Below are 23722 nucleotides of genomic sequence, written 5' to 3' on the forward strand. Positions count from 1 at the left end.
ACAACGTCCTCGCTGAACGGGCTGGCCGCACGCTAAGTGCGCTACTCTCTGGCTTAACATCTTCTAGGGTTTTGCATTCGCTTAGCGAATTAGCTGTCTCGCTAAGCGAATGAGGCTCGCTTAGCCAATCTGTCTCGCTAAGCGAGTTCTTCAACAACATTTCACACTTTCTCTTCTCTAGTCTATAAACTGAGTTAAATTCAACATTAGTTCACAAAAATGAAGTTTCTACTTTATAAATTCATACAAGAATGAAAATATTTACAATCTACACAAAAGAAACCATAAATTAGAGGCACATTGCTATTTTTTCACTTATTTTCAATGCAATAAAAGCTCAAGAATAGTAATTAACAAATTCCCCCAAATTTACAATTTTGCTTGTCCTCAAGCAAAGAAAATAACAGTTTTCTTGTCCTCAAGCAAAAGGAATCAAGAGTGGTTAACCAAAATGGTGTTTGCCTCATATGTATCAATCACACAAACAGAAATGACTAAACATGCATCAACCAACAACCTTCTGAAGTGAAGTGCGTTATATTTAAAGACATGAGCATGTGCATTAAGTAGAAAAAATGAAATAGGCTAGCAGACATGACAAGTATCAAGGAAGGTCAACCAAGCTTAATCCTCACGGCCACAGTTTCTCTCAATTGCACAGGTGTTTCAGGTAATTCTTCAAATAGACAACTAACACAATTTTCAACTTTTGCATTTCATCTCATTCCATATAGTCATAAACACACAAAATGAATCTAAAGGACTTTATTTGACTTGTAATGAGGTTGGGCTAAGAACAATTCATGGTTTTTCTAGGATGCAAAACTTAGGTTCTAGGAGAGCATTCATCCATAGATTACCTTTTCTTTAACCTTCCAGCTTTTATTGACATGCCACATATAGCAGCGCAATTAATAGCACACAGAGTTTTCTTCATTGCTTGGGCACATTGTAAGCTCATTCAAAAAGGTGACAAGATTTCTATGATGTGTATTTACTATGACAAAATTTTAGGGAAGGTGGAATCAATGTTAAAAGGTCACTTGGCTAGTGAAAGGGATCAAGTTTCTTTGTGCAAAAAGGTGTCCCCCGATGTTCGTTATCAAATGAAACAAAATATTGAAGAAAATAATAGCAAGAATAAGAAGAGAATAATTGATGAAGAACATGATTTGTATCCACCTAGTGAAGAAGGTGGCGAAGTGCCAATAAAAGTGAACAACAAAGTGAACAAACACAAAGGACAACATATGAGGTGAAGACAAGTGGTCGCATTCGGAATTATTTTCAGCCTAAAACCACTCCTAGAGCTCAACCTACCTTGAAAAATGTGATGCAAAATAAACAAGTGATACGAAGGTGTGACCTTGCTATTGCTAAATGGTTCATTGATGCATCTATTCCATTTAATGCAGCTAATTCAGCATATTTTCAGCCTATGATCGATGATCTTTGTAGCATGAGTCCAAGATACAAGGCTCCAAGTATGCATTGTTGTCGTTGGGATCCACAGCTTCACAAAAATCTCCATGCTTCAGGTTATTGGTTAAAGCCTGCTTGCTGGTTTAATGAGGAAGAATTTGAACAACATATGACTACAACAACTGGTCTGTTGGATGTCATTGAAAGATATGCTCACAGAGATAGTTAGTTGCAAACTAAGCTAACTAGTGCGAAGAGAATTTACGACAATGTTGAGTTGGATTTTGGAAGACAAGTTGCTTTGGATGAACGAAATACAATAATTCTAGGTAACTTTCATAACTTGTAAATTGTAATCCTTCTTAATATTTATTTGTGACTTTATTTGTTATTAATTTATTTTATGACATGCAATATTTTAGATCAATGGTGGGCATCTTATGGATGTGGGGTATCACATTTGCAAAAGCTAGTTATTCGCATTTTAAGTCAAACTTATTGTGTTTTAGGTTGAGAGTGAAATTGGAGTGTATTTAAGTCAAACTTAATGATTTAGTCTATGTTTGTTACAACTTGACATTGCAAAATAGGTATTATTATATATTTTTTTTGTTTATCTTTCTATATTACATATGGTTACATATTTGTTTATGTGCTTAGGAAAAAGCAACAACAAAGCTATGATCCTATTAATTTGGAAGCACTTGATGACCATGTTGATTAGGTAATGAAAGATTCACCACCATTCTTAACCAATGAGGAGGTGGATGCATTACGCAAAGACCTTGCAAATATGACCATCCAACCACTTTCAAATGATATTGGTATATTTTAATCATATTTTTATTTCAAATTTATTTCATACTTGTTATCTCTAAATGCTAATCACTACTTTTTATCTAATTTTTTTCATAGGTCCTTTAAATTTGGATGATGATGATGAAGAAGCACAAGGCAATCCCATGGAAAACATGAATTTAAATGAAAGCAATGTTGATCATGGAGTTACAATGGGAGATTGTTTTGAGTTCTTTAATGAATAAGGAGTTTCAGAAAATGACAATGACTTAGTTTATACCCCTTGGCCATAGAAAAAAATTGAATTTGTTTAGGAACATATGTTGAACTTAAACTTATTTAACTATTTATTTATATTTGTGATCTTTGTTACTTGTTTGTTTGAACTTGGACAATGATGTTTTTTTAACATTCTAGTATCTAATTATCTATGTTATGAAATTGTATTAATTTGTGGTGTTATTTTTAAATAATTTTAAGGCAGGTATAAAATTTTTATATTTTTTTATTATAGGCCAGATCATGTGAGTCAATTAGTGTGACCTACCGATTTAATCACTGACCCAATGATCCAGTGTCATGACCAAGTTAGTCACCGGACTTATTTTTAAAACTATGATAATAAATTTAGAGATAAACCTACAACATGTCACAATATTTTTAAAGTGTGACAGAATCTAAATCTAAAGTGTGTTGTCAACTATAATGTTAAAGGATGAAAGTTTACACAAAAGTCAAAATATGTTAGGCTATTTTTTTAGAGTATTAGTCATAAATTTTCACTCACCCACTAAATCAAGTCACAAACTAGACATTTTTCCTATATTTTATAAAAAAAATACAAGTAATAATTTTAGGGTCATAAATCTGCAAGTCACAATATTATTGATGTGAGAGAGAATTTAAATTGTAGTGTGTTGTCAACTATCATGTTAAAAGATGAAAGTTTACACAAAAGTTAAAGATATTAATATTTCTTTTAAGATATTTTCTTTTTAGGGTGTCCGTCATAATCTTTTACCTGTACACTTAATCAACTCACATTTTCCTTATATTCTATAAAAAAAACTCATAAATTTAGAGTCATGAGATGACAAGTTACAGTATTATAAATGTAAAAAAATATAAATCTATGTTGTGTTGGAAGTTATATTTTTTTCATAATGTCAATTATGATCGTTGACCGGTTCAATGAATCAAGTCAAAATTTTCCTACATTATATTAAAAAATGCAATTCATAAATTTAGAGTCATAAACCGACAAGTTGTAATAATGTTAATGTGTGAGAAAATATTAATCTATGGTGTGTTGGCAACTATTGTATGGATGACGGTTTACACAAAAATCAAAATTATTAATATTTCTTTCAAGGCATTTTTTTAGGTGTAAGTCATAATTTTTTACCCGTCCATTGAGTTAAGTCTCATTTTTTGTATATTTCATTAAAAAAGAAAAAATTGTAACTCATAAATTTAAGGTCATAAACCGATATTGTTAATGTGAGAAGAAATCTAAATCTATAATGTGTTGGCAACAGTGACGTTAAAGGAAAAAAATTTACATATAAATTAAAGATGTTAATATTTATTTCAAGGCGTTTTTTTTAGGGTGTCAGTCATCATCTTTGACGCATCCACCGAATCAAATCACCTTTTTTCTATATTCTATTAAAAAAATGTAACTCATAAATTTACGATCATAAACTAAAAACAAGTTGCAATGTTGTTAATGTAAGAGAAAATTTAAATTTATGGCATATTAAGAGCTATGACGGTTAAAGGATAAAAGCTTATAAAAAAGTCAAAGTTATATAAATATTTATCTTAAGTCATAATCTTTGACGCATATGACGCATCCACTGAATTAAATCACTTTTAATAGTATTTTTTCTCCCACTTGCTCTGTGTATTTACATTTGAGTACATAATCCTTTTAATATTTGAAACTCTATAATATTCTCATATTAATTTCTAAAACAAAAGAAAATCAATTTTTTTACTATTTTATTCAAAATTTAAATTTAATCACTTACTATGATTTTAATCCTTAAATATATATTCATATTATTATTTTAAATTTTAAACTAATATGATTGGAAAACTGCATGCATTTTGAATGAATTATTTTAAAAATTGTTAGTTTGAAGGAATTAATGTTTTTTTAGATTAAAAAAATAATTTAATCATTTACGCTCCTTGAAATTCACACTGGAAATGACATGCTTATTTAATACTAGTAGAAAATACAAAAATGGTATTAAAGCTATACTTTTAATAAAGTAAAAATAAAAATAAAATATGATAAAAACAAAGAAATAAAAAAGAAAAAGTAAGGTAAAGGATGTGATGTAATATGTGTGAATAACGTTGATAGAATCTAGAATCCCTAGTTTGTTCGTCACTAGTCCATTGCCCCCTCTTCTCCGCTCTATATATAATTCCTCTTCCTTTTATTACAAGGTCAGTGATAGAGATAGAGAGAGAAAGATTACACTCCTACCTTAATAGGTGGGAGAAGAAAGAAAGAGAAGGGGCCAAAGGAGAAGGTGTATGATATTTATATGGTCCAAAGTTGAATCTTCTGCCACAACATACACCATCATCCTCCTCCAATCCATCATCAATGGCCGTGACCACTCCCTGTATCAATGCCACAGAAAAGAAGCACTGGTGGCTCACCAACCGAAAGGTAAAGAACGTTCCAGGACCTTTTTAAGACATCTTTTTTTGTTTTTTTGTTGATTGATCCAAACGCGCCGTTTTCTGTGTAGATCGTAGAGAAATACATGAGAGACGCTCGGAGTCTGATAGCGACGCAGGAACAGAGCGAGATCGGTTCGGCGCTGAACCTTCTCGACGCAGCTCTGGCGATCTATCCGCGGCTGGACGAAGCGCTGGAGCTGAGAGCGAGGTGTCTGCTATATCTGAGAAGGTTCAAGGACGTGGCGGATATGCTTCAGGACTACATTCCGAGCCTGAGAATGGCGAACAACGACGACTCTGGTTCTTCTGTTTCTTCGGATAGTTCGCTTTCGAGGGAAGGTGTCAAGCTTCTCCCTTCCTCCGATTCCGATCAGAGTTTCAAGTGCTTCTCTGTCTCTGACTTGAAGAAGAAGGTTATGGCAGGGCTGTGTAAAACTTGCAACAACGAAGGGTATTGGAGGTAAAACATCACTATAAAAATATTAATTACCATTATTATATACAATCTGTCAATTTTCATTTACTACTTTTTTTAAGATTAAAATGGATTTTACTGGTTTTGGATCAGATCGGAGTCCCAAGTAGTACTTGTTGTCATGTGGGGATGGGGTTCCGAGTAAATGCTCCTGCCTGCCATAATGAAATGTTTCCCAACTCCAACCTTCAAAAATCAAATTAAATTTAATGCTCCATAAAATGCACAGCGTGGAATGCCACGGAAAATATAATTTTGGCCTCAAAGGCTTCTCACTTCTCAGATTTCAGTGTCTTTTTTTTAGGTCCAAAAGTCTTTGACATTTTACCATATTTTTCACAATAATTTATATTATAAAAAGAAAAATTATAAACTAAAAACAAGTGATGTTATAAAAAGATTTAATTTTTTTGAAAAATATACAAAAACTTGGTCTATTAATTTGTTTTAAAATATTTATCATTTTTAAAATTTTAAAACTAGGAAAGTCATTTATATTTTCACTTATTTATTTATATTTTAAATTGACTTATTATTTTAATGAAATCATAATTGCATTCTTAAAAAAATACTGTGTTATTATGATTTATGTAATTCAATATTTTTCTTATCAGCAAAGACAGTTACATGAATAAAAACTTTGACTAGAAAATTACTTTTTATATTTTAAATTGGTGCTTACTATTTTAAATAATTAAAAAAATGATGAGTGTTGTTAACACAGTCTTTAATAGTGTGCTCGCTAATCATTGAATATTGTAAAAAATTATATATAGGATTTATTAAATATGTAATGAGTTATTGAAAATCTGAATTAATATTTTGATTCTATCAATAATAATAATAATAATTGTACGCAACGAATGGGATTTAATATTTTGAAAATCAGAATAAGTACATTATTTTTTTATTTGGAGAAAATAAAATATTTTTTTATTTATGTGTAATTAATGTAAATAACTTATATAAACACGTATTATACTTGTATTCTAACACACGATTTATACTTTGTTTGTGTGTTTTCTTCTATTTTAGCCATGATTTTTAGTAGTCATAGAAAAAGTGTTCTGAAGGATGGGTTAGAAAATATATTGTTAGATTCTAGATAAATATTTGTGATTTTCATTATAATTAAGAGATTGTATTAAAATCTTTAAACGTAATTGATAGATGCATGTGTATAGCTTCAAATGTAGTATTTGTATGGATTTTTGTATTGACTGGATTTCTAATTTTCTATTATAATTTCCAACAGATACTTGGTTCTGGGGAAAGCATGTTGCCACCTAGGCCTAATGGAAGACGCCATGGTCCTTCTCCAAACCGGCAAACGTCTAGCCACCGCCGCCTTCCGCCGAGAGAGCGTTTGCTGGTCCGACGACAGCTTCTCCCTCTCCAACCCCCTCTTCTCCGGCGACACCCCCACCACCCCACCCCCGGAGTCCGAAGCCGTCACCCAACTCCTCGCTCACATTAAGCTCCTCCTCCGCCGCCGCGCCGCCGCCCTCGCCGCCATTGATGCCGGCCTCCACTCTGAAGCCATCCGCCACTTCTCCAAAATCCTCGAGGGCCGCCGCGGCGCCCCTCAGGGCTTCCTCGCAGAGTGCTACATGCACAGAGCCTCCGCAAACCGCTCCGCCGGGCGAATCGCCGACTCAATCGCCGACTGCAACCGAACCCTCGCCCTGGACCCCACCAGCATCCAAGCCCTCGAAACCCGAGCCTCACTCTTCGAATCCATTCGCTGCTTCCCAGACTCCCTCCACGACCTCGAACACCTCAAGCTCCTCTACAACACCATCCTCCGCGACCGCAAGCTCGCGGGCCCCACCTGGAAGCAGTTGCGCCACCACAACAACCTGCGCTACAGAGAAATCCCAGGAAAGCTCTGCGCCCTCACCGTAAAAACACAAGAACTCAAACAGAGGATCGCTTCCGGGGACACCGGGAACGTCGACTACTACTCGCTCATCGGATTGCGGCGCGGTTGTGGGCGTTCGGAGCTGCAGAGGGCTCATTTGTTGCTGTGTCTGAAACACAAACCCGACAAGGCCACGTGTTTCGTCGAACGGTGCGAGCTGGCGGACGAGCGCGACCTCGACTCGGTTAAGGAAAGGGCGAAAATGTCGGCGCTGTTGCTCTACAGGCTGCTCCAGAAGGGTTACACAAACGTGATGGGAACCATCATGGATGAGGAAGCCGCTGAGAAACAGAGGAAGAAGGTTCTAGAAGCTCAAGTATTGATGAGTAATGAGAATTTGGAAGACAAGAAGTGCAACGTTTCCTCGCCTTCGACGGCGAACCCCTCTGTCTATCAGGGAGTGTTTTGCCGCGATATTGCGGTGGTTGGGAACTTGCTTTCGCAATCGGGGTTCAACCGCTCCATTCCGGTGAAGTACGAGGCGTTGAGCTGCTGATTCCTCCCCCAAAGAATCTATGCTTCGTCGCTTCTTGTACAGATATAAGTTCGACAATTTTGTCACCCTTTATTTTTCTATTTTGCTCTACATTTTAATGCTCATTTCTTTAGATGTACACAGAATTAAATTTCAAAGTTTACTTCTGCCGCAAAACTAAATCATTTTACATCTTGCTAAGTTTTAAAATTTGTTGCATTATTGCAATGGCTAATTGACTACTTAGAAGAAGTTATGTTTTCATTAAATTCTCCTTAATTTTTTTAAAAGGGACATCTCTTGTCTAACGAATTTAGTAAAATGATACCTTCAAAAAAAAAAAAAACCCTGAAAAACACAATCCTTCTCTTATGCTATTTAGGGAAGGTGAATGGAGTCATAATGACAAGTTACTACTTTTATCAGCATTTTTAATGATATAATCATAATAGAGTTGTTTAACTCATTTTTTACGAGTCACACAATATCACATGAAATTTTACACAAATCTCTTTAAAAAATTAAAATGGTTGTATTAAAAAATAAAACTTAAAAGGCTTTTTACAATAATTGTTTTACCATTCTTAAAACATTGTTAAAAATGTTGCTTATTAAATAATAACGATATCTGTAAAAGAATTTATTCTTTAGTTTAAGAACTTGACAACTCACTTTGAAAATATTTTAATCCTCTATTTGGCAAAGCTGAAATAATTAATATGAAAATTAAGAAGAGGAAGATATAGGAAATGATTGAATTGAGGTTATTTAGTTGTGATGAAACAAATGGGAAAGAAGTATAAAGATGACGAGTTGCATATAAAAAGATTTACTTGTCAAAAGAGAGGAGAAATTTCTTTCTCTACTATCAAACCGGAGGTAAAGCATGCTTCATTGCAGCAGTTACTGTAGCTTCCTATGTTTGGTACAAATGCATTCAATTTTCCTGTGGTTAGTCACCCAAGAAACTGACCTCTCTGACATTCTATAGATTTTCTTAGAAAGTTAGCATTTGTAATTGTGTACACCATAAACTTTGCTCCTTCCAAGTGTGTGTAGCCTTTGGTGATTCTGGGTTGATATAATTCATTCACTTCACGCTTACTGGCTCTAGCGAGTTTAATGTGACGGCAAAATAATATTTGACTGGGCATAGATGTGGTTAGCTTCGGTTGGTATAATTCTTATAATACTGAATTGAGTAAAGTATTTTTAATTATTATGATAAACATAAAATGCGTGTTTGAATCAATATTATTGATATAATTAATTCTAGTTAAAATTTATTTTAAATAGATGTGATTTAATTTGAATATATTTATTATATAATCAAATTAAGAAAAAAAATTAACAATTTTTTTATTTATCACAAAAATTACTCAAAATTACTTCAATTTTAAATTCATGATCAATTTTGAAATCTCTTATAATATAAAATCAAATATATAAAAATTGATCTAAAATCAATTTTATATCTAAAATCAATTCTCGAACGTGAAATCAAATACACACAAAATGTGTAATTTTAGCTGTTAGTGAACAAAAATTAATTATTATTATATTTTTAACATGTTTACAATTTATTACGTGTGTATACCTAAAATTGACTAGTAAAGCTTTCATTAGTATAATTGATATTTCTTATTCTTTTCTTTGCATAAAGTGAATTATTTATTTTAGAGTTGTAAGTTTTTAAGGTATTGTTTGTTTTAAAGTAAATAATCACACTTTTCAAGAATATCGCAATAAAAATATTTATATAACAATTTTATCCTTTCCTATATCCGTGTTGAAAACATTCAAGCAACGAAAATATGAACAAACTACTAAAATAATAAAAAATATATAATGAATTTTCTAAAACGAGTGTTCTGAGAACTAGAGTGAAAAATGATTTTATATATGTTAAAATTTATATTTCAGGAATTTTAAAATTTGAAAAGAATGTTAACAATCTAGATTAATTATAAGAATAAATTAATGTCAAAAGTAATTTCTAAATCGATTATATATACAACAAATCTAAAAAATTTTGTGAAAAATTTCCAAAAGTTTCAAAAGACATCCACATTGTACAACGGTTATAAGATAACATATACAGAATGTTCATCCCGATATTACATACAATGCCACCAAGTTCTTAAAAAGTTCATTGATTTGCTAATTTTAGGTTAAATTATCCTTGTTTAATTTTAGTCATTATAGTTTAAAACATCCTATTTAAGTTCTGATAGATGTGATTTTTACTCTTTTAATCCTCATTCTTATGTTTTGACTAATGTCGATTGAATAAAAACAATGTTAGTAGAAACTTGACAACATTCAATAACCTTTGAATTTATTTTTTCATTTTTTTTCTTAATTTGTTCATGCTTTTTCAAACTGTATTATTTGAAATTTGATAGTGAGAATTAAAAGAGTAAAATATATGAAACTCTAGAGACAAAGAATGTTTTAAACTATATAATATTTTTAAAGGTTTTTCTTAAAAAAAATATTAAGACCATAAGAACTAAAACCTTAATTTTAGAAGCAGAATATAGTAATTGAATTCCACGGCTGCTGGAAATAGATAGTGGTGCGGTGGTGCCAACTGGATGAGCATTATGAAGTCGTGTACAAGGGAAAAAGTGGTCAGTTTTTCTTAATCAGTTCTGCACACACAAGCTGTCTAATCTGCACTCAATACAAGAAAACAAAGGATTAGATAGGAAACGTCAATTCAACTTTTACCCTTGTATTCCGTACGATCAATTTTGTTTAAATGTTTAAGAATCAATAAGATTTCTAGGGATATGTTCGTTTGTGTGAAAAGATAATAAAAATAAAGAGTAAAATGAAATAATATTTATGTTTTTATATTTTTTATTTTAATTTAAAATTTTGATCTCAATTTATTTTCTGCCTATCGAACAAACCCTAAGTTTTTGTAGTATATTTTAAGTATTATACAGCTAATAATGCTTGTAAAAATTTATACAGTACTGCTTATATATGGACAATTTGAAGAGGGTCGTTGTTGGGAATCAATGAAAAGGCTTCAACATTTCAACCTCCGAAGCCTAATAATTAATTGTCTTTTGTTTGAGGCGTGCTTTCTTTCTGATTCACGCAAAAGCTTGAGCATTTGTTCTTCTGTGTAAGAGATGCATCATTACACTGATTCCCTGATCTCACTTAGGAGGAAGGATCCAACTGTTGCCTGCAGATAAAAGTTTGAATTTATTCACATATATACGCTGATATATTTTTGAAGAAAGGTACTTAAAACGTGAGAGAATATTATTCAAAGAGACAAAGAAAGACCCTTCACTCAGCAAATAACAACAAATGTGACATCTGACCAGGTCAAACTGTATGCCACATCTGACCAGATGACGAGAGAAAACAAGGCTTTCAAAATCAGCTAACAGTTGGAGTAGCCAAATTTGATGTTAAATGCAAGTGCGTATTATATATATATATATGTCTTCTTTCTCAAAGTATTCAATTCATTAAGTAATAATCGTAGCAAAAACTGTGTCATGGTTGGAAGGTGTGAGTTGTTTATGGAAAACCGTGGGTCAGCTTGTACACATTACTCCAATACAGTAAAAAACAACCAAATATGAACCAAGTAAGTATGAAAGAATTTGAACAAAAATTGCAGCCTCTTAGAGAGGAAGACAATTTCCAAAAGAATAAGTTAATCACAAACACAAACAGATTGAGTGCATGTTTGGAAATTCATTCAAAATGGAGAGGAATCGCATTTGGACTAAGAAGTTATAATTATCAATTAGCTTTTGAAGATCAAATCTGAAACGTTAAAAGGGAACATTAAATCAAATACACTATGAACCAAGTGTATAGGGGTTATAAAATATGTTTGATGATAAAAAAGAACCAACTGTATGCACATCTCCATCATTCTTATGTAAACAACAAAATACTACTAATTAATTCTGCAAAAACATGGATTATATAGTCGTTAAACTTTAGTTGGTATTGTTGAACTGCTGAATGTATTATTTTATTTGAATTATATACTTTGATATTCGCATTGAAAGCGTATAACAATATAATATATCTTGTGCCGAAGGAAAAGGTGCATCTCACGAGGGAACCATTTCTTTAATTATTAGTATTCTGCAGTCAGAAACTTTGGGGGGATCTACATAAGTATCCATAGGATGAGTTTTTCCCAATCAATCAATTGAATTTAATCCACAAAGCCTTCCCCTCTGTTTGTATATATAAAAAAAAATCCCTTCCCCTTTGCTCAGTCCCAAGCAGTTTTCGCGAGAGTGTTCTTGTTGCAGATTTGGGTTCTGGTGCGAGCAAAGAATGTGCCGTCGCGTGCGAAGATTATGCCATCATTTGTGCAGTTGAACCACTTGGCAAGCTCGGTGGGACAGAGTCGAGGTCGAGAAGGGTGCGTCCCGCGACGGAGGACGGCGGCGGCGCGATCGAGAAGAAGGGGAAGAAGGAGAACATAATTTTTTAAATAATAAAAAATATGTGTCAATGAAATTGATTATCACTTAACGAAAAAAAGAAAGAAAAAACTAACAACAAAATTAGTAAAATAAAAAATAATTTTTTTTCAAATGCTTGATTGAAAAAAAAATTATTAAATAATAATTTAAAAACTATCTGTATTTATGAAAATTTTAATTAAACTTATATATGTATCATTCATTTTACTACCTGAACAAAAATTCATTTAACCACCTTTTATATATATATATATATATATATATATATATATATATAAAGTGGTTAAAAGAATTTTTTTTCACAATTATATATTAAAAAAAAAAAATCCATGTAAGTTATTTTAAAAGGAAAGGCTTGGCCTCCCTGTTTTATCAAGAGTAAGGCACAGACATAAGAGGTGTTATATAGAGAGAAAATAACACGTGATGTTTGAATGAAGGGAACATTGAAAGAGGGGAAGTGGTAGCCAGGTATATATAATCATGCCCGAGGCACCATGTGCTGCTATCATGCATGTGTCTTCTTCTCCGTCCAGATAATCATGGATAATATATAGTGTCTTTTCTAGAGCTTTTGTCAAAATTGGGTGGCATTGGCATAATGCGCTGGAAGAAATTTCTGATAAATTATTTTCACATTACCTATTTTGATTAATACTTATGTTTTAATGACGTGTTTTCCCAAAAGAGATAAAAAAAATTATGAAATAAAGTAAGTAATATGATGAAAAAATAATTGAAATTAGATTAATAAAAAAGGTGAAAAAGAGAAATGTTTTTTTTTTACACAAAGAAGAATGTTATTATTTGATTTAATCATTTTATCCAACAATATAATTGAAAGAGACACAAAAGTTAAAAGAAAAGGTAAAAAGAGGAATGTGTCTTTTTCCCGAGTAGCCGGGACTGTTTCATTGCCAGTTAGGAAGAAAAAAAAAAGTGATGAGTTTTATTGAGATTTGAGTTTGCAGGGAACAATATTCCTTTACAACACATGCTCAATGGTTTTTATGTCACTATACGCAAACAAACCTATCAATTTATTTGCTAACTTATATCTGATTTGAATGGTAACACTAATGGCTTTGAATCCTTTTCAAGCTCGAGGACAGTGAAAAATAACCAATGCTTGAAGTCAGATTCCATTTAGAAGCTAGGATCTCTGAATAGTGAATATGAGGGTACCTTAGTGTATTGCTTTATAGTGCCTATTAATCTATGTGTTTGTTCGGCTGTTCCATCATTAAGGACAAATGGACCACGACACATGCATTTCAATTTCATTTAAGACGTTATTATTCCCATTAAAGGCAGAGAGACCATAACACATGCAATAAAAAAAAAAAAAGACCATGTTAGGTATCCACTAGACACATCAGATTTGCCTCAACAAAGAAAGGTTGTTATGGGCAAGAAACATGAGAAATGTTGTACCATGAACATGAAATTAGTAATTACTCTGAGTCAGAGGGATGGGAAAGTAAGCAAACAAAGCTTTTTGGAATTACTCAGTGTAGTACGCTTTCTATTGGGGATAGATTTGGTTGCTTGATTGCTTATGTACTTCCCATTAAAAGGTGTATGGGCTTCACGTACTCGTTTTAGGTTGAAAAGTTAAACAAAGCCCAATACATTTTCCAATCCATTTAATAATTAGTAAAACCTGAAGAATAAAAAAATATTAGACTAGAACCCGACTCTTGCTTCTTTGTCTGTTTTTCTTTTTTCTGGTAAAAATATATCACTGTTACTACTCGTTTTGTTATCCATCTCGTTCTGCATACAATTGGAGGCTTGTAAACTGAAGATCGAGGAAATTAATGAAATTTGATAATTCCCAAACCAACAAGGTCAATTTTTTTAGATAAGCAAGATCAATTAAATACGTGACAAATTCAATAAAATTACATATAGAATTAAATAAAGTTGTGAATCACCTAAACAACTTATATCTATTCAACTCAATACCACTCATAATATTGCTTCTTTTTTTATTTTAAGATTATCGTCCGTCCACTCATAATAATATTGCTTCTGTTTTTTTTTTTAACATTATCGTCCGTCCAACTTAGTGTGAACAAACCTTATATCTCCCAGTTTAGAAACCTTTTGCCATTTCACCGCTGAGTCCATACATAACGTGACCAAAACATGTTTGAAATCAGCATTATTTTGTTAATTACCAAGGATTGTACATAACTATTATGACAACTTTACTCTAGGGACCAGGGATAAATTGTTGGCACAATTCAGGTGTTATCTAATTGAAACGATGACTGACTCAAAAGGGGGAAGGAATATCACCTCACATACACTGATGAAGATAAAACAGTCTTTTTCCTTTTACTGGGATTGTTTGAGCAGTTTCGGTTGCTACTGCATTTTGGGCAAAACCAATCTTCCTCAGGTACATGTGTTAGAGGAGGATCGCAGCAATCGATATGAGTACCGATTCCACATCCGACGGAACCACTTTCATCACCACAAATCAGCATTACATCTCCTCTATCGCGGGATCCACATACTTTGCAAATTATATCATGATCATGATCATCACCAGAATCCTCAGGAGCAACGAGTTCTTCAACAATCTCTTCTGCCTTGCTTTTAAGTTTATCAAATGATCTCTCTGCCCAAGCATGAGTGCCATATAATACATGTCTCTCAAGGGAGAACCCGGGCTTGCAAACATACTCAACCAAGTAGTCCGCTACAACACAAGGTATCTCATGTTTTAAGAACTCTTGCACCCACATGTCAACACGTGGCATGCCAGGGCTAACTACAGCATAGTCGATTCCTGTACTAAGGAAGCGAGTATAAGGAGGAGAAGTTGCTAATATTGTTCCATCTCCAGCTTTAATGACACGTTTCAGAGTATCCTGTAAAACAATTGAGTCAGATCAGAAATTCGCAAAAAACTTAAGAATTTTTAAACATGTTTAGAGATGTATCCTACACATATCGTTTCATATATATATATATATATATATATATATACACTTAGAATAATTGTGTTATTATTGCATAAGATGCAAGTATCGTACATGTGATAATAGTTAATGACTATACACCCTTATGTTTGGACAACTAACTGCATCAAAATATAAAGACCAGTCCTAAAGCCTATGACAATTCAAATGAAGATCATGATAGCATTGGCTAGTAGTAAAAGAATATTAAACGAAATAAATTCAAAGCAAAACATACCAAAGGTGGGGCAATGCAATCGCCGTATACAACAATACGCATTCCATAGAAGGCTCCATGACCTGTTCTTTCTTTTAACAGCCGCCACTTTCTTGGAGCCTCCATATTAATTGTGCCATCCTCACTGAGACCATTCTGGTGCCACTCATAAGGCTCCTCTGCCAACAATTTTCCTGCCTGGCTACTGGCAGTTAGGAAATCAGTTTTTAGAATCCACCTGTGCATTCCACCAGAGATTAAGACAATTTATATACATAATCAAAGATAACAAACTACACTGCTGTAATTATTAGCTGGGGTCTTGCTATACGAGCTTTATTTTAGTTTGTACATACCTTCCTGATGCAGCAGCAGCAAAAAATTTCTCAGTCCTGCGTATGGGGTCTGGAGCTATGAAGTGTGTCGCCTGATATGACCACTGGTGAGAATCCCGGCAAACCCTTCCTTTTAATCGCTTGATTACTTGTTGAAACTCTTTTCTCTGTAGACGATGCCCACTTAATATAAAACATGCGGCTTCAGTTTTCACTCTCGTGTTAGATTCTGTTATAGATGGATTGAGCCCCGATTTCTTAGACTTGATCTTTGCTGTCCTTACACTAGATTTAATAGTTGAACTGCCATTGCTTCTGCCCTGCTCTCCATCAATTGGCCTATTCTCCTTCTCTTCAGCAAAATTCTCTGACTTATTTCTTTGAATGGCTGGCTGGTCACTTTTATCATCAGGAAGGGGCATTTCTTCCATGGTTTCTATCTCTGGCTCATGCTCGGTCTCATTACGAATCTTCTCCCCAGATACTGCCATAGATTTTGGTAATTCCTTGGCAACTTTGGCCTTGGTTTTACCAGCAGGACGTTTTCTTGCTTGATTCTTTACTACCAGTGAAGATGGCTTCTGTTTTTCAGTTTTTTTTGTGCCTTTCTTAGGAGGCATTGGCTCTTCACATTTTGTTTCAGGGCAAATTACTTCCGACTTCTCTTCTGTTGCTGTATCTGATTTTTTTGAAAGATGAGATTCTTCATCGAGTGCCATTCGTAACTCGGGTTCACATTTGCCATCTGGAGCCTCGGTTTCATCCCCCACAAGCTCAGTTCTGTCACCATCATCTTCTGCATATTTACTAACTGTGGCCTTGACTTTACCAGCAGGAAGTTTTCTAGCTTGATGCTTTACTGCCAGTGAAGATGTTTTCTGTTTTTCAGTTTTATTTGTGCCATTCTTAGGAGGCATTGCCTCTTCACATTTTGTTGCAGGGTAAGTTGCTTCTGACTTCTCTTCTTTTGCTGTATCTGGCTTTTTTGAAAGATGAACCAAGTCTTCGTCAAGGGCCATTCCTAACTCATATTCACATTTGTCATCTGGAGCCTCAGTTTCATCGTCCAAAAACTCAGTTCTGTCACCAGCATTTTTACTAACTGTTTCTTGCTCTGTTGTTTTATTAACATCAAAGATTTGGGGGCATCCCTGATGCATCCTCGCATCACCAGTTGCAACCTCTTTGCTTCCACTGGAAAAAGTTTCACCTTCACCTTGCAGGGTAGTTTTAGTCAGGGAAAGTGATTTTTTCTGTTTAGCAGTGGCACCTACTTTAGGTTTAGAACCCAAACTTCTCTTGGCAACCGACTTCTTTCGGGGTGATTTGCTAACCAGTTTATTACTTTCTTCAGTGCCTAAATCCAATTTAGTACAACCAGCAGATTCCACATTACATGATTTTTTGTTTCCCAGAGATGAACAATCAAGATTTTTAGTGACAGTATGTTGCTCTGCTTCATTACCACCAACTTGTTGCATTCCAGAACCTGTGATATCAGGTTTGCCATTAATTTTAGACTCACTTAAGCTCTGAACAGCCGTTTTTGATGAATTCTGACAGACATTATCACACTGAACAGATTCTGGGCTGGCATTTCTTGAAAGAAGCTCATCAAATGCCAGTGAGTTGGAGGTAGAACCTGAAGGTTTCGAAACTAAGCAAGTGTTTGAGTTATTTATACCATCTTTACCTATAGAAAAGTAGTCATCAGCTTCAGGTGGCTCATCTACCTGAGATGTCACTTTTAATCCTTGAGATTTACCATTTGCTGATGGGACTGAAGTCTTCTTTCTTGATTTTAATTTAGTAAAAGAAGCTTTGTTTATCCTCTTTTGAGGCAATAAACTAATTGGCTCATCTTCTTTAACAAAATCATTTCCTTTCCCAGAAACTTCAACACTGGTAGATTTGACACCCTCACTGGCCTTTTGAACCTTACTGTTATCACAGTTGTTGCCTTCTCTACCTGAGCTTTCATCTAAGATCCTTGGAAGAGTAAATCCTTTTTGGTTCTTCCTAGAATAACTTGCAGTTCTAAGATTTTCATTTGAATGTGCAACTCCAGCAGCACTTGCAGAAGTTTCTCTCAAATCACTTGCCACCTTCTTAGACTCTGAGATGTCGCAATTCAGATCAGGCTGCTGATCAGATGAATTTGTATTTCCCATATTGCCAAGATCCTGGCAGCCAGGTGCCTTTGGAGAATCAGCATTCTTAGACTCACTGGTCTTTACATATTTGTTAGGTAACTGACATGATGTAGAATGTCTAGAAATATCAGCAGCCTGATAGCTTACCTTTGAGTCATCAACATTATGAAAGCTCGAGCCTTGATCAGGTCTGCTCTTATTTCCTGGAACGGTTAAAGAGTTTTCACCATTATTGACATTTGGCAAGACCTGTGGACCAGTAGAATCTGGTAAGGCGTTTGATGCCTCTGTTGCTGATTTCGACAATCCAGGAGTAGCAGCTATACCAATTTTCGAACTAAGGGGGCTTTGTTTTCTTTTTCTTCCCCCTGATTGTCCCAGCTTAGAATCTTCAGCCTCTTGCTCAGAATCCTTAGCCTCTTCCTCCATCACCTCTAGTTCAAAACCACTATTGAAAAGGAACAAAGGTTGAGTAATTAATTGAAAAGATAAGAGCTTTCAAAGGCTAGGGGAAATAAACAAGTAATGTTTAGGTCAACTTAGGGGAAAAAAGCAATTTTATCAAACTTCTTCAACTATAATCTGAAATGGCTATTACAGTAATTTGCATTTCAAACAAGAACATAATCTAAGTTTCTCAACTTTCGTATTGTATGCCTATTACAGTAATTCATCCACATGCCTCTGTCAGTTTAACCCCCCCCCCCCCCCCCCCCCCTATTTGTGATACGATAGAGAACATTGTAAGTGCATGGGTGCAAATCACATTGAAATCCCGAAGCATGCAAGAACGGATGAGCTCAAGGTGCATTATGCATACTGACATTTAGATGTTCAGAATAGCAAATGACATCCTATATTCCACCCAAATACAATTATGCTATCATTTCTTGACCCATAAGATAAATAGCCACAATACTTATCAATGTCATCCAATAACATTAAACAAATTGTAGAAATCTCCAAATATAGAAGAGTGTGTTATAAACATGGAAGCATATAAAGAACAATTCTGCCCCCATTCAGCCTCTATGGCATAATACGTGGAATGCCACATTTGCACAGCATGCTAGGATGTGGATAAAAGTATATTCCAAATTGTATTGCACTTTTATACGGTACAGCGCCCTAACCTCTTGTTATAATTGTCTTCGGGAAGAAGCACCCATTCCTTCAAGCTGAAGAAATAAACAGAACTTTAATTGAAGAAGACTCAATTTATATAATTCTAACAAGTCAAATGGAAAGGCTCAAATAGATGAGATTCATTCACATCACATCCATGTAAAGTTAACATGAAAATGACATACGTACCAATCTTCCAACCAACGATGATTAACTAACTTTATTGTGCCCAATTTCTTGGCAAGCTCATACTTCTCTCCTATATTGAAAGTAAAATTTTAAAACACCATGAACAAACAAAATGAAATACATCATAAACATAAATAATCTGTAATAGAAAGCAATTAGGAGGAATAAAATAGCATACACATGCAGTTGAATGTGATGCCAAAATTTTAGAAAACGGAACAAACCTTCAAATTTGTAGCATATGAGATGAGTAACCTTGTTTGCCACCAAAGGCTTAGAAAACTGTGCACCCATTAGGCCAACCATTGTCTGAAGAGGTAAAACAAGGTGAAGTCAAATAACGTTACATAACAATGCGCACAAACTCCTGGAAAAAATCAACACAAAAGTATAACAGATGCTCACCATAATGTCATCCCGATCCTGGCGTAGATAACCAGTCAAGCACATTATCAAATCTTTTGCACCTGGTATTCCATCTAAGTCTTTACGAGGTCTGTACATAACCTGCTAAATGGAAAACACAATTTACTATAAATTCATCCTACAAAGAAGCACAACAGGAAAGCCAACCACTGGTTCTCAAAAGGACTCGAAGAAGTTCAAGAAATTTCTGGACACAGAATGTAAACAAAACCAATTAACAAATTGGTCTCGTGGTTATATCCATAAATATGTTCAACTGCAAGCGACTTCAATAATTTCTCTCTAATTTTTATAATGTGGAACTAACCAAGTCTATCCCCCTATGTGAATTTGCCACATGGTACAAAGTGAGAATAAATGTTTGGATAAGAAGCTCAATTAAGAGCTTATTAAGCAAATGTCTATCATATATAAGTACTTATGAATTATGTATAAGTTTTTTCTAGAAATTGAGTTAAATTATTTTCATAAGTTACTCTTGAAAGTTTATAAAAAAATAAGCTAAAAAACTGTTTATGAATACACCATTACCTACTCTCAAAATGTCTCCCCCATCACAAACTTGCACAAGTGCTTATACTATAAAATAAGTCCAAAGAAGTTGTTCCAAACAGACCAGAAATATTTCATAAGAAAAATAGGCAGTCCAATTAAGGGAATGGAAGAAGTAAGAACAAACTAACCGAAGTAGCATCAACAGGCATTCCAATATCAGCACTGTGTTCAACCCACAATGCAGTGACAACCGTCTTCCGATCATTTCTGGCAGCAACACACACAGGATCGTCCTACACACAACACATAGTTCTCTCTGCCTTCAAAATCAAGACCAACGAATAACGTTAAAGAAAGAGCAAATCGAATCAAACTCACATAAGCAACGTTATCGACAATGACATGCGTGCAACTCCCGCCGTACTGTCCTACGTCGACTCCACCGCCATTGGCAAGCTTGAACCGGATCTACACAATCACAAGCAGCAATTCATCGAATAAATTAAGAAGAGAAACCCTATTATTAGGAAATACTAAAAGAGAGAGAGAAGACAAACCTGGTTTTGGGCGACGGGATTGAAGCCACGGAGAACGAAACGAACACCGCGAAACATTGGCGATGGGTAAGTGGCTTCCATCATTTGAAGAGAACGGTTTTACTATTCACCGGCAGCGAAATGGTAAAGAAGCTTGTGGAGGAAGACTTGATATGGTAACCAGAAGAAGCGGGAAGAGGCTAAATAGAAAAAGAAAAAGAAAGCGAGGGAATTTTTATTTGTTTCTTCGTTTTTTGATTTTGGAGGCGGGACGATGAAATCATGAAATATAAATGGGCTCATCTGGCCCATACACAATTGGGCCGGGCCGAATATTCCAGAAGGAAAGCAAGTCAACTAAACCGGTTTAGTCATTCAATGAGCGCCGGTTGGAAAGAAAGGTATCTTCGTTTGCTTTATATCTCCTGAAGCAGAACATCACCTTTCCTATTTACTCACTGTGTGATCTAATCTTCTTCTATGGGTTGGCTTAGTCGGTTCATAACTGCCGTGGCTTTCTTAGCCATCGGAGTGATATTCTCACCGGAGACACTGGGCTCAAAATCAACCACACTTTCCACCTACCTCAAACTCGCTCACCTCCTCTGCTTCTCCACCGCCTTCGGCGCCGCTCTGTGGGTAACATTCATCGGCGGCATCATCATGTTTAAGTACGCATTTTTATTTTTATCATCCCTAATTTTATGTATTTATTATTCTTAGAATTTTGGATGAGTCTAATTTAACTCCAAAGGCTGGCTCAAGTGACAAGGGCTGTCACTTATATACACTATTTTGATCATATGACTAATCCATGTGGGATTTTCTAACAATTGTGATTTTGTTGAATGTTGTGGTTTAGAAATCTGCCGCGGCATCAGTTTGGGAACCTGCAAAGCAAGATGTTTCCGGCGTATTTCTCGATGGTGGGTGTCTGCTGCGCCGTATCGGTGGCTTCCTTTGGCTACCTTCACCCGTGGAAAACTTCCTCCACCACTGAGAGATACCAACTTGGGTTTTTGCTCTCTTCCTTTGCGTTCAATCTTACCAACTTGTTTGTCTTTACACCCATGACCATTGAGGTAAAGAAATATTCTATTAGCGTTTATTTATGTATATGCATTGTTCTTGCAAGTAAACCAACACAAAGCCTTAAGGTTGGTTGGATGGTCAGGAAAGAAGGGAAGGGGGAAAGATCAGGTTCGATCTATCTTGCTGACCTAAAACTAACAATTAACATTTGTCGATTAAAAAAAAACTAACAATGACTAAAGTAGCTTGATAGAATAAGAATTACAGGGGTCGAATGACTTTTCTGATGAGTTGGATTAGTTAAATGTTTTATAATTTTATTATGTGTTGGAACTGGAAACTTAAAATGGCAGATTGATTGCCATAAAGGCATAAACTGTTTATAGTGAAGACCAAAGTGTTGGTGTGTGTGTCTGTTTTCATATGCATGCTTAGCAAAATTAATTTGCCTACGTCAAAATGAATTTTGTCAAAATTTCAGGCCCTTGAAAGTTGAAACAGTTTAGCTGTTCACTAAAAGTCTAAAACCTTGAGTGGTTAAAGAAGCTTGATTTCATTTCTGGATCCTGTCAATAGTGTTAACATTCTGTTATTGAACCAAATATGAGAGGGGAAATGTTTCACAAAATTAAGTTAAGCATTTGTCCTATTATCTTTCATAGGCTTAAATAAAGGCCAACCAAATCATCCAAATCTATAACTTGTGTTCATCTTAAATTTGATAAGTTGGCTGCTGGTTTGCACACTGATTACCAGTTCTTCTGGTCTTTCCACTCATTGCTGTATGGGATTTTGGACATTCATACTTACGCCTGAATATTGCTTATGTATATTCATATACCGAGTAATGAGTATCGTCTCCATAATTAAAAGTAACATTTCTTATTTAATTATCAATAAACTTCTTGATTCGTAGAAGTTTGTAATCTCTTATATCTGCTCCCTCATTCCCTCCACGTTCACATTACTGTTCTAACTTCTTTTCTTCCTTGGTTTTCTTCTTCTTTTTTTTTTTTACTTTTTTATTTTAACCTTTCTTCGTTTCATCTGTCACATTTATGTTAGCATTGAAGCAATGGTCTTGATCATATCTTCTAACAAATATCTGAGTCATGTCAATTTATGCTCTTAAGCTGCCAATGGTTACTATACTACTATCTGGTAGTTTATAATTGATCATTTTGTTGTTCTGATGCAGATGATGAAGCAGAGGCATAAAGTGGAGAGAGAAAATAATATAGGGGAAGAAGTTGGGTGGTCAAAAAATGTAGAAGTTGCAAAGTCAAACCCCAAGCTTGCAGCCATGAATAAGAAGTTTGGTATGATTCATGGATTATCCTCCCTTGCCAATATAATGTCGTTTGGCAGTCTAGCAATACACTCTTGGTACTTGGCAGGTAAAATTGATCTCTGATTCAGTTTCTGTTTCCAATTCTATGAAAGACAAGTGAGCTTTTTGTGAAGAGATGTATAAGTGAGGATCTCAGTGTTCTCTCTATCTTCCACTTTCTTGCTTTATTGCCAAGTAAAAAGAGTCTAGAATGTCTGTGCAATTTATGAAATGTACTATCTAAGTATTACAGCATATTGATTGGTCAAGAAAATCTTATGGGTTGCCATGGAAACATAATGTAATCATCCTACCTCACATGAATAAAATAAGTAGTCTCTTTGAGACGGTTTACATTTTGGATACTCTCAGTTAAAATTTGGGGTGTGGAATGGATTGGATGGACTGGATAAATTTTTAATTAAAATGTATAGATTGAAAATAAAACATCTAAATCCCTTAAAAATGTATTAGCAAATTTAACCCATCCATTACTTATTAAATAATAAGTAAAGTATAAATTTATAATCATCCATTAATATTTTTTAACCTATCTATGTAAAGTATATCATATTTTATTTTTTTGAAAAAGTATTTTTATGAAATAAAGTTCAAAATTTGTTTTTATTCTTGTACTTGA

General features: G+C 34.5%; 3 protein-coding genes across 3 annotated transcripts; 2 read left to right on the plus strand and 1 right to left on the minus strand.

Annotated features, from left to right (window-relative positions):
• The first annotated feature begins 4663 nt into the window (after positions 1-4663).
• LOC114369758 lies at positions 4664-7995 on the plus strand. Its single transcript, XM_028327011.1, has 3 exons — positions 4664-4909; positions 4992-5383; positions 6654-7995. Exons 1-3 carry the CDS (start codon positions 4844-4846, stop codon positions 7813-7815), a joined length of 1620 nt encoding a protein of 539 aa, XP_028182812.1. The 5' UTR covers positions 4664-4843; the 3' UTR covers positions 7816-7995.
• Positions 7996-14255: 6260 nt separating this feature from the next.
• LOC114371025 (BRCT domain-containing protein At4g02110-like) lies at positions 14256-20933 on the minus strand. Its single transcript, XM_028328426.1, has 10 exons — positions 20742-20933; positions 20563-20652; positions 20373-20477; positions 19669-19770; positions 19488-19572; positions 19264-19333; positions 19083-19127; positions 15818-18397; positions 15483-15699; positions 14256-15154 (listed from the first exon to the last, which is right to left on the minus strand). Exons 1-10 carry the CDS (start codon positions 20823-20825, stop codon positions 14573-14575), a joined length of 3960 nt encoding a protein of 1319 aa, XP_028184227.1. The 5' UTR covers positions 20826-20933; the 3' UTR covers positions 14256-14572.
• Positions 20934-21114: 181 nt separating this feature from the next.
• On the plus strand, positions 21115-23443 carry LOC114371026 (transmembrane protein 205). Its single transcript, XM_028328427.1, has 3 exons — positions 21115-21391; positions 21583-21802; positions 22951-23443. The coding sequence occupies exons 1-3, from the start codon at positions 21201-21203 to the stop codon at positions 23164-23166; spliced, it is 627 nt and encodes a 208-aa protein (XP_028184228.1). The 5' UTR covers positions 21115-21200; the 3' UTR covers positions 23167-23443.
• The last annotated feature ends 279 nt before the right edge of the window (positions 23444-23722 follow it).

The sequence above is a fragment of the Glycine soja genome, chromosome 10 (assembly GCF_004193775.1).
Source record: "Glycine soja cultivar W05 chromosome 10, ASM419377v2, whole genome shotgun sequence".
Classification (NCBI taxonomy): Eukaryota; Viridiplantae; Streptophyta; class Magnoliopsida; order Fabales; family Fabaceae; genus Glycine; species Glycine soja.